This window comes from Cottoperca gobio, chromosome 9 (assembly GCF_900634415.1).
Source record: "Cottoperca gobio chromosome 9, fCotGob3.1, whole genome shotgun sequence".
NCBI classification, from domain to species: Eukaryota; Metazoa; Chordata; class Actinopteri; order Perciformes; family Bovichtidae; genus Cottoperca; species Cottoperca gobio.
The window spans coordinates 13,047,010-13,058,346 of NC_041363.1; the positions used below are offsets into that span (position 1 = coordinate 13,047,010).

Genomic DNA, 11,337 nt, shown 5'->3' on the forward strand with positions numbered 1-11,337 from the left:
CTATTTTCGGACTCGGCCTGGAGGGCTGAGAGCTGTGAATATGTGCCGAGTCCGCCAAAAATGTCCCTTATTTTGAAATTCCAATGTTGACAGGTATGCTCATTTTGGCTCTTTCGACTGTCTTAACAAATGTGGGCTCTTATTTCTCCATGACATGTCCTCACAATATGATTATAGTGCATGTTTTGAGTTCATCTGTCAAAATATAAAACACAAACACAGCACAGAAAGGAGCTTTCATGTCTGCGTTTTTATTCATGATACAAGTCAATATATGATCCATGCTTATAAAAAAAAAAAAGAACTGTTCTGTTGAGAGCGTCCCTCAGACATGAAGAGTTACTAACTCCTGAGCCTTAGTGGTGAGAACAGCTCAGTGCACCACAGAGGGCAACGTGTAAAAAAAGAAGCCCTGAACCCTGTAGTCAGTACGTCTCCATCAGTAGGCACAGCTTGGAAATAAATAAATAAATACAGCTCAATTATAGTGTGTATCTCGATAAATTCAGATGAGTTTTACTGCCAAATACATGTCAGATATGCTGCTCTGTTAGGAGCCACCCAGAGCTCTTGGATCGTCTGGGACAGGTACTCATCGTCCCCCGGGTCAGAACCAAACATGGAAGCAGCGTTCAGTTTCTGTGCCCCAACCCGGAGTTCTTTTAAATCGAGGCTTAACACTTTTCTGTTTACCACTGCTTTTCTCAGTCATTTAAAGAGGTTACATTATTATACATCTGCACCTCTGGCGACATCTACTGTATTTCCAATGTTGATCTTTAACTTATCTACTTTCCATTTCATTTGTTTTGAATGCTTTTTTAAAGTACTTTGAATTGCCTTTGTCTGAAATGAGCTATATAAAGAAGTGAAGTGGTACACAATAAAACCTCATTGTCTGTATGAATCTCACATACAGCATATTGCAGGATTTAGATTTAAATTTAGATTAAAATCTTCACAGAACTAATTTTGGAATTTGAATAAAAAGACGGTTTTATTACGTTCTTGATATTTGACAGTTGCTGGTGTGGGTTTGAGGAAGCAGTGTGAAGGGTTCCCTGATCTGGAAAGTATCTACCACAGCTGTAGGTTGTGAATTTTGGATCTCTTTACTTTACACGTACAAGATCATAAACAGAGTGGTTCTTCTCCGCAGATTGTCCTGTCGACGTTTCACAATGCAATGCAGACTGATTTGTGCTGTACGAGAGAAAACAAGATACTACAGTCCTTAGAAACTCAACATTTTCATTCAGATAAGCACATAAATAGGTTTCATATTATTGAATCATATACACTCATTATCACACACACACAGACACACACACACACACACACGCACGCACACACACACACGCACGACTTCATCTCTCATTCAGGTGAAAAACAAAATTCAGGTGCTTCACACACCCCTTTACAGTTAGGTGTATGGCACACACATTGTTCCGACATGGACTGGATCAGGGCCATCGCACACACAGGTGAGGGTACAGTCTTTGCAGCTGATGGTCTTTAAGATGACACTCTTCAAAATGAACTCGCAGAATCAGATAATCTTGACCACAGGAAAGTACTTGTGAGCTGAGAAGTCAAATTCTGGGAGCACCTAGGGATGCAAAGACACATTTTACTTCAACAACGTTGTCATAATATGGAACATTATACAACGTTAAGATACATTTATCAAAACATAAGCTGATTGAACACAATTTGTATAAAAAACCCCACCAAATGACAATCCAGGGAATGTGTATGTTGCGTTACCTTGGTTTCCTTCTTGTGCCCTCCTGCCAGGAGCTTCATAACCACAATGTTGGGTTTGGCCACCTTCAGTATACGGTTCACCTGGTATCAATCATTAACTGGTTATTGATAGTTGAGAAAAGGTCAAAACTAGAGTACAAACAAACTGTTTAGTTCAAGTTTAGAGTAATACAGCAGATAAGTATTGTGACTCCATAAAACTAAGGATGCTATTCTTTTGAATAATGCTTGAATGATGTCATACTAACTAATAAAACATTAGCATAGGTCTAGACTATCATTTGTTTAGGAATAGGTTTTGCTGAAGAATCCAGGGACTCGTAGCTTCTTAGCGAAACACAAAATTGGTTTCCTGTAAGAGCAGGCATTTATTTTAAAATAGTGACATTTCCTGACCTCAGGGTCTGGGATGGGCACGTTTTCTAGGATGAGCTTGGCCTGCTGGAAGTGTTTGCTGGCGGCCATGTAGAGGTCAGCGGAGCCTGGTGGAGGATTGTACTTCTTTAGATCAGACATCTCCTGGAGAGGGCATGAAAGGCAAAGTCAGAGAGCAGGAACATTAGAGTGCAAGGCAGATAGAGTGCGAAAAAAGGGAAACAATTTAAAAAGGAAAGGTGACGGGAGTACGAGCAGGACAAGGGGGGGGGAAATCAGAGGAAGAGTCCAGGGGAAAGGACAATAATAATGGGTTCAAAGGAAGGGGGACAGAACATGTGGAGAGCCTGCTGGATAAATTACATCCACAGCAACAGCAGTACCTTGAACTGGATATAGTGCACAGGTGGGGGGGTGACCACGCTGTTGAAGGGGGCGAAGCGATGCTCGTAGCGAACCTGCTCGCTGTCCAACTCAAACTGAGGTTTACGCATCTTCCCGTCCATATCCAAAGCTACCATGGTCTGAGGAGAGAGACAGAGGTGGGATAATACTGCAGTGTGTTTCAAGTAGCAGAGAAGCTGGGGTCAAAGGTGCGTCTGTACTGATGTCGTACCTTGTACATGCCAGCACACATGTTCTGGTATGCTTGGCTCATGGTGATCTCCTTGCTGAGAGGGCGAACTGCAGAGGAAACCCAAACATCACATCATTATTATGATGCACCTACTGTCCATGAAGATCACGCTTCATAGTGTGGTCATACTCTAAGACTCCACCTCAGCCACGGAGGCTACAATAGAGCGTACCTTTTTTCTTCTTCTTGGTCTTTTTGCTGCTGCGTCCTTTCACCTGCTCCTCCACAATTCGCTCCTCTGCCATCTGAGACGAGTCGGCTCTGCTCAGAGTGGACATCAGCCATGCGTAAAGGAACTCAGACAGGTACCTACAGTCAAAAACAAACACCGATTCATTCACAGGTGATTAAAAGTGCACCTGTGCATGCTGTAGAGAGATTATAGAGTTGTGTGCTCTCACCAGTAGATATAGTAGTACTCATGCATGCTGTACAGCTCCAGTTCAAAGCCGCTCAGCAGGTATTGGACCATGATCCTCAGGTTATGGTACAGGATCCAGGTGCCCAGACAGGCCAGATGCTGCCGCTGAGGCTCAAGTTTCATCAGCAAGCCATGCAGCGCTGCATCCACCTTCTCTGCCTGCAGAGCACAAAAGGAGTAGTTTAGTAGTAGTAGTTTGTTTATAACTTTAAAAAACTGCCCTCAGAGTAGGTGAGGTATCACTGCGTAACTTGTGTGGCGCAAGGTGCAACAAAACGTGGTGTTGTGTTTAAATATAGTATAAACAAAAAGAGGAATGCGACAGAGAGAAACAGCTGCACGTCACCTCGTCCTGCAGTGTGGCAAACTCTTCAAGAATGTGACCCAGCTTGTCTCTCTGTCGAGCTCGGTTGTGTCCGTGGATCTGGATCAGACTGCAGAATGGCTGCAGGAAGAATTGACAACACGAAACAAACAAACAAACAAACAAATAAACACACAGATTCACCACTTGCTAATTCATATAGCTGATGATAGATTAGCCCATACTTCCTAAAATAGCAAAAAGATTAACATACCCTGGAGCAGTGCGTAACAAAGGAGTCAATGTAATCCTTGGCCTGGTGGTTGTTGAACAGACAACACCTGGAGACACACACACACACAGACACACACACGCACGCACACACACACACACACACACACACACACACACACACACACACAGACACAGACACACACACACAATAATCAATAATCTTGAGACAGCTCATTTGAATGACACAATAAGTTTACTCAAGAGTTTGCATATCATACTGACACACAAAAACAAAGTTCCAAATAAATCCTTAAAATAAATGTAATTATTGACATATGACATTAAATGAGTCGCATGTTAAGGTTTTAATCATTTAACCATTGAAAGACTTACTTGTAGGAGAGGACAGGTGGGCTGACGAAGTATCTCAGAGCATCTTTAATCATGTCCTGCATCAGGTGCGTCCCAAACACTTTCTTATTATCAATCAGGAACGTTGTCTGGATTTAGGAAAATAATCCTTTTTAGTTCTCATACACTGGGCTTTAGACTGATATGTTTTAATTCTAAAATAACTGTACGCACATTTCAATGAATCTCTCTGTAGGCATTATTAACTCACCTGGAGTAGAGATCTGGAGAGCACACATGGAGACTGTTCACTGAACTCACAGAAGAAGTCCTGAGAAAAAGCCCACAATATTGATATTGTTTAAATATATATGCCTGTATCATTTATAATGTCCTACAAAAGCATGTGCATGTATGGGATGATTACCACTTAGAATATTCATTTGGAACCAAGTAACATAAAAAAACCAAACAGAAAAGCGTTCACCAGTATGCCGTGCAGGTTGGTGGTGTTGATCACGTCACAAACAGTCTTGATGCGTTCTATAAGTTTGCTGAAGTAGGCCACCATGTCTTCCCTCTTGATGATCTTGGCGTAGCGTGGAAAGGTAGGTGGCAGCAGTCTCTGGTTTACCAGTGGCTCAAAGCCCATCATGATGGGGTGGTCTGCAGCATACACAGAACAACAAAAAGGTTAACACAGGTCACATTTAGAATAATCTTCCCTAAGAGGCAGCCTCAGCTACACTTTTAACTTGTTTTAGCTGTGTGTGGAAATGTGTTAAAGTTAGAGGAGGAACATGTAGTGTGCACTGATAATAGCTTTCTCTGTTAACATGATGGCTGGGGAGCAAGAATGTGTGTGCGAAACTTTCATTTAGTTGTCCTGACTGATTTACAAACTGAATCCTAAGCACGTGCGGTGAGTGAGTGTGTGTGTGTGTGTGTGTGTGTCTCTAGTCGTTTAGCACAGTTGCTTTGTAAACTCATGTCAAGCCAAATTATGTGCTTGACTCTACGGCTGAAAGGTTTGCATGTGTGAGCATGTGAGTGTGAGTGTGAGTGTGAGTGTGAGTGAGCGTGTGAGTGAGCGTGTGAGTGAGCGTGTGAGTGAGCGTGTGAGTGAGCGTGTGAGTGTGAGTGAGCGTGTGAGTGAGCGTGTGAGTGTGAGTGAGCGTGTGAGTGAGCGTGTGAGTGAGCGTGTGAGTGAGCGTGTGAGTGTGAGTGAGCGTGTGAGTGAGCGTGTGAGTGTGAGTGAGCGTGTGAGTGAGCGTGTGAGTGTGAGTGAGCGTGTGAGTGAGCGTGTGAGTGAGCGTGTGAGTGAGCGTGTGAGTGTGAGTGAGCGTGTGAGTGAGCGTGTGAGTGTGAGTGAGCGTGTGAGTGAGCGTGTGAGTGAGCGTGTGAGTGAGCGTGTGAGTGTGAGTGAGCGTGTGAGTGAGCGTGTGAGTGAGCGTGTGAGTGAGCGTGTGAGTGAGCGTGTGAGTGAGCGTGTGAGTGTGAGTGAGCGTGTGAGTGAGCGTGTGAGTGTGAGTGTGAGTGAGCGTGTGAGTGAGCGTGTGAGTGAGCGTGTGAGTGTGAGTGAGCGTGTGAGTGAGCGTGTGAGTGAGCGTGTGAGTGAGCGTGTGAGTGTGAGTGAGCGTGTGAGTGAGCGTGTGAGTGAGCGTGCGTGTGAGTGTGAGTGAGCGTGTGAGTGAGCGTGTGAGTGAGCGTGTGAGTGTGAGTGAGCGTGTGAGTGAGCGTGTGTGTATGAGTGAGCGTGTGCGTGTGTGAGTGAGCGTGTGAGTGTGAGTGAGCGTGTGTGTGTGAGTGAGCGTGTGTGTGTGAGTGAGCGTGTGAGTGTGAGTGAGCGTGTGCGTGTGAGTGAGCGTGTGTGTGTGAGTGTGTGAGTGAGCGTGTGCGTGTAAGTGAGCGTGTGTGTGTGAGTGAGCGTATGCGTGTGATGTGAGCGTGTGTGTGTGAGTGTGTGAGTGAGTGTTACCTCCTTTAGTGGTGTCATTCTGTGACTGGATGCCGTGCTGAATACTGGAATGAATGGCTGATAAGAGGTCAGCTGCCTGAGCCACAAGTTTCTGGGCCTCGCCCACCGAGCTGGTCTGATAAAGATACAATCGTAAACAAAAACACACTTGAGGATGAAAATGGCCAATTGAACATACAAGTTATTACAATCCTCTTCACTGCTCGGAAATTCGAAGAAAAACATTGTAAAATCCATGTGGCAGTCATTAACTCGTATGTATGTATGTTGCATGTGCATTACCTCTTTCTTGGTAAAGGTGATCAGTGCAGTCAGTAGAAGGCGTGTGAACTTGATTCTATTGAAAAGTGCCAAAAACTGCTGATGCTGGAAAAATAAAGTATGAGAACATTGAACAGGCTCACATTTTACATGGAAATCTATTAATACACATATTTCCTTATTTGTCTTTGAAGCTTTACAAGGCACAAGAAATCCCAAAGGCTGACTTTGTGTTGTTTTGACAAAGATTTGTTCTTCCTTCATTATTATTATAATTATTAATATTACTGTAATGAAACAGCTGGAGTATAATCCCTAAAAGGTCATACGAGTCCCACTCTACTGATAGACAGTAGATGGAAAACAGATTATAACAGGATTGAGATAGAGAAGGGGGGGGGGGGTTAAGGTTTACTTTGTAGTCATATGCATTTTATTTTGAAACTGCAACTACATTAGTAAAAAAAAACAGAGTTTAGCTTTCAGATGGTCTGAATGCTATTCCAAAAACATGCATTAAAAAAAAAAAAAAGAAGCAATAACTCTACAGACATGGAGTATTGACCTCACATACCTCTACTTCGACCTCAGGGTCTCGCTGCTCACCCTGTCGAGTGCGTGTGCTCTGAGGCAGAAGGAGAGCAACCAATATAAACAATATAATAATCAGCGTTCCTATCAGAAATATATCATCAAAATTGGAAAGACTGTGGCTTAAACTGGCCGAGAACAAATACCTTAACTTTCCTCTGTAACTCATCTTCCACGTCTTTCAGCATACCTGGTAAGAAGAACAAATGAGAGAGAGGTTGCCTCAGCTTTGTTTCTCCGAACCAACAGTACTATTCTGCAATGGCGTCAGTACACATGAAGCTGTGGAACTAATAATCTTTCACAATACATTACTTGTACCTGTCACCCGCAGGTCTGTGACATTATTGGCCATCTTGAAGCCATAGGTCATGGCCTGGAAGTCCTCCTACAGAAAAATACGAGGTGAATCAGCATTCATACAGATAATATGACACCGAGTCATCAACCAATTGCATTTTTAAAAATAAATGTTTGCATAAATATCGGTGGGCAAAGCAGAAACACCACAGATAAAAAATGATTACCTGACCCCCAGAAAACATAAAAGACAATAACTCAAATGTTGCCACACACACATGCACTGACCGACTGTAGAACGTTGCGTACCTCCTCGAACACAGCAGCCTTGTTGACTTTCTCTCGGGCGATGTCACACACCTTCAGGATGCCCAGGGCGAAGGCTTTGAGGGCGGGCTCCTCAATCAGGTCGGGGTTATGGACATACAGACATGTGAACACAGTCTGTGCAAGGGAATGGCCCTCCAGCCATGTGATCTATGAATACACACAAACATGCACACATGAGTACGGGATTTCCCGCAGTGGTGCTGATCTAAAATGCAATGGGGGGAAAAAAATAGATCAGTTCAGAAAAAAAGAAAATAGTTTGTTATAAACTAAACATTTGCTTGCCATTTATTTATATTGCCCTATTTGAATGTTCATGTAAAGCAGGGGTGCTCCACACTTTTTTGGCTTGTGAGCTACTTTTAAAATGACCAGGTCCAGGGTGCTATCTGAGGTTTGTGCGACGGGGGGGGACGGGGGGGGGCACCTCCTTTCCTCCGCTCTGTCTCTGACTGTAGGTGTGTGCGGGAGAGAAACAGAGCGGAGGAGGGAAGATAATTACATTTCATTACAGGTCATTTAGCAGACGCTCTTATCCAGAGCGACTTACATTGAACTAACTACAGGGACAGTCTCCCTGGAGCAACTCAGGGTTAAGTACCTTGCTCAGGGGTACAATGGTGGCAGCCTGGTAGTAAACTCCAGACCTTCTAGTGTTTTGTTTGGAAGGCGTACCACTAGACCACTAGACATCACCACCATCAAATCCACTGATGTTTTCTGTCTGCACTACATCTCTCCAAATTCCACAACATTTTAGAAGATCTTTGACCAGTGGGAATCACTGTCAAAGTGCTCTTGAATAAAACACTAACTCTTTACCCACTCTCTTTGTTTCCCTGTGGAGGGGAGAAAAAATGTGCCCCTCAAGGGTCAGTAAAATATAAACCTCTACATGTATAATACCCACAACATTTACATTTTAAGAAAGTGAATCTCACCAAACAGCAGAAAGATGTGTCTATGATCCCGATGAGTTCAGGAAGACTCAGGTCTTTCACTTTAATGGCACCTTCCTAGACCAAAATAAAAACGTTAATAAAAATATATATATATATATATATATATATATATATATATATAAAACTAGACAATGAAATCAGATTTGTAAATTTAGATTAAGAAAATTAGGTTTTTGGTTTTAATTTCCTGACAATTCCCTGTTTTCATTGTACGGCAGTGAGAGGTCAGGGGTACTGTACCTTGATAGCTTGTTCAAAGTTGAGAACTTTCCTGTTGACCTGGTTTCCAATCATTCCTGCGTCCATCTTTGGATCCATCATCTCTATGGCTGACATGGCCTCAAATAGGCCAAACCTGCCACCATAGCAGAACGTTTAGTGTCTGTTTTGAACAAGTATTTACAAACAAATCCTAACGATCCAATAGTTGATGCAGATCCCAGTATGGTTAAATAAAACATGTTCATGCTAAAAGAATTATACGAATTCCATGTTTCATTGTTTTTACTCCATCTTGTCAATGCTATGAAGTATCTGAAACACAATTTAGACTTTGGGACATGAAAACTCTCTTTTGGAAATCAGCTCCATTTTCTTTCTTCAAACACTTTCAACATACCGTTGTATGTTTTTTTTTTTTGTAATTTAAGCAAACAGACTCTTTAAAGTGAGTGTGCAAAAGTGTACTCACAGTTTGTCATGAAGCAACTCTCCAAGGTACAACTCTGCATAAATAAAAAGGAGGAACACGTCAGTATCTTTCACAACGGTACACATACGATCCACACACACAATCACTTGCAGAGCCTGTACCTTTGCATGCACCCTTGAATTCATGCGTTATATCAACCCAGTTGGCATTGTTCTTCATCTTTTCTGGGATGCCCAGACCCCAGCCGGCATCATCATCCTCAACTGCTGACTTCATCACCATGGTGACTACTTACAAAAAGAAACAAAGTGTTCAAAATATCACAAGATGTCAATCTATTACAAGATTTAACAGAACATGTTAACATGACATTGTTTTAGGTTCATTCACACGATTTAAGTACAAATGTCTCTTATCAGACATGTTGCCTTACCATAGCAGTAACAGGTTTAACTAATAACATTAATGATGGCTCTCATCAATTTTGGATATGACAGTAAGCCATGCCACTGAGCCAGCATGAACAATAACTCCACAACAGGCAGAGCTAAATTGATGAGAGCCATGACCTGTTTTTTTAAAAGTCAAACTGTCCACAGTATGAAAACCCAGCATTATTGATAGGCTCAAATCACGGGTCACAGTGAAGTGAAGAGTCAATGAAGAGCCTCTGCTCTCATAGCATTGTTGCTTTACATATGTATTAACCATGATCTGAAAAATACACATTTACATTCACACAATAATTCACTACATTCATTCACCTTCTCCACTGGACATTCCAAAGGTTAGTTGGTACACACTCGGCTGGCTGATGAAGCTTTAAACATGCAGTGCAATCGGTACAGTAAGGTCACACGTTTAGACTATATCTCTATATTTACACTGAGCATGTGTGGATGTCAAAATAATCCAGTGTGGTCCAGTCTAAATCATAACATATTAAATTCAACAGGCAATCCTTTGTCATATTTGATATAAATAAATGTGAGAACAAACTTAAATGGCTATGTATGTCCTACATGTTGATGTTCATACTTCTGCTCAAGGAAAGCTGGACAGACAGTAGATTATGATCATGGGCAACAGGAAAGGATTAACATCATGCTCTGAGAACTGACTTGAGGATCTTAAATTGGAGCCTAAAAAGGTGTAAATTGCACGCCTGAGTGCATTGAATGGTATCAGCCATTTAAACCAAGAGCATGTCAGTAAGTACTGTGACGGCTAAAAGGGAGTTTTAAAAAACACCCATTACTGTAGGACTGATTTATAGAGGTATATTTACGTAATAATGTTTATATCACCTCTATCAAATAGAATACTAACTGAGCTGAGGTTATACGAGTGTGTAGCATACTATGAATACACTGACATCGATTTGACCTCACCTCACTACATGCAAGTAAAAATAATTACAGGTCAAAGAAATGATTGGTGCATTTCCTTCAGTCTGGCATTGGGAGGCATCTCATAAAGAGCAAAATAACTTATTAACTTATTCATTAATATTAATATAATTAATAAATAGCAAGCTACATGTCAACAAACAAACACATATATACGAGAGTACAAGTCTGTGAGCTTATTTGTCACTATCATCAATACCCTTGTAATGAGTACAAAAACGACGTACGTTACAAAAATGCTTTTTAGGTTACTCATGCAAGGTATCAAAAGACATAACATGCATAAGACATGTTAGCTAGCTATCACCAACGTCAAAGTATCTTGTAATGCCGTGTGCTAACAAGCTAATGTGTCCCACAGTGGCTGTTTCCTATGAACAAAGCTTGCATTTAGTCAGTTTAACACATTATTCAACGTGCATACAACATCAGGTATACAAAACAAGAATACCGTTATTAGAAAGCTACATGTTCGTTGTAAATTTGCACGTACCTTAGTATTTTGTATTGACCATGTAGCTAATAAAGATCTCTCTAAAGACTGTAAAGACCGGCGCATACAGTTAACGTCATAGGCCGCTGTCAACTTGGGAAATGTAGTCCTAATGTGTCATACTGTTGACCAAGGCTACAATGAACTGTTTATAGCGTGCAACATGGCCAGTGTAGGTATACAACTATAGTAATGTTGGTGAAGGTTATGATGCATGTGTCTCATTGCGGAGTTTTGGCTTAAACAACGCAGATAAACATACTCTCGCGTTG

General features: G+C 41.9%; 1 protein-coding gene across 6 annotated transcripts; it reads right to left on the bottom strand.

Annotated features, from left to right (window-relative positions):
• Window positions 1–231: 231 nt before the first annotated feature.
• naa35 (N-alpha-acetyltransferase 35, NatC auxiliary subunit) lies at window positions 232–11,233 on the bottom strand. Of its 6 annotated transcripts, none has more exons than XM_029438860.1 (24): window positions 11,066–11,233; window positions 9,928–9,983; window positions 9,325–9,453; window positions 9,203–9,236; window positions 8,752–8,866; window positions 8,491–8,565; window positions 7,508–7,696; window positions 7,241–7,307; window positions 7,066–7,109; window positions 6,903–6,953; window positions 6,350–6,433; window positions 6,068–6,182; window positions 4,577–4,755; window positions 4,361–4,420; window positions 4,132–4,238; window positions 3,779–3,845; window positions 3,547–3,645; window positions 3,181–3,359; window positions 2,952–3,088; window positions 2,759–2,826; window positions 2,526–2,666; window positions 2,164–2,286; window positions 1,768–1,848; window positions 232–1,609 (listed from the first exon to the last, which is right to left on the bottom strand). In XM_029438860.1, exons 2-24 carry the CDS (start codon window positions 9,941–9,943, stop codon window positions 1,550–1,552), a joined length of 2,220 nt encoding a protein of 739 aa, XP_029294720.1. In that variant the 5' UTR covers window positions 9,944–9,983; window positions 11,066–11,233; the 3' UTR covers window positions 232–1,549. The 6 variants fall into 6 exon arrangements, with proteins under 6 accessions (XP_029294720.1, XP_029294721.1, XP_029294723.1 ...); XM_029438861.1 differs by lacking the exon at window positions 11,066–11,233 and adding an exon at window positions 11,024–11,047 and having other exon boundaries at window positions 9,325–9,450; XM_029438862.1 differs by having other exon boundaries at window positions 1,550–1,609; window positions 7,529–7,696.
• Window positions 11,234–11,337: the final 104 nt, after the last annotated feature.

What these genes read in the sequence shown, in the direction of transcription:
- naa35 (XM_029438860.1), bottom strand. An exon ending in ACACATCTTTCTGCTGTTTG is followed by an intron (nt 7,697 to 8,490) that starts GTGAGATTCACT and finishes GTGTATTCATAG; the next exon opens with ATCACATGGCTGGAGGGCCA. An exon ending in TGTGTGCTGGCATGTACAAG is followed by an intron (nt 2,667 to 2,758) that starts GTACGACATCAG and finishes CTCTCTCCTCAG; the next exon opens with ACCATGGTAGCTTTGGATAT.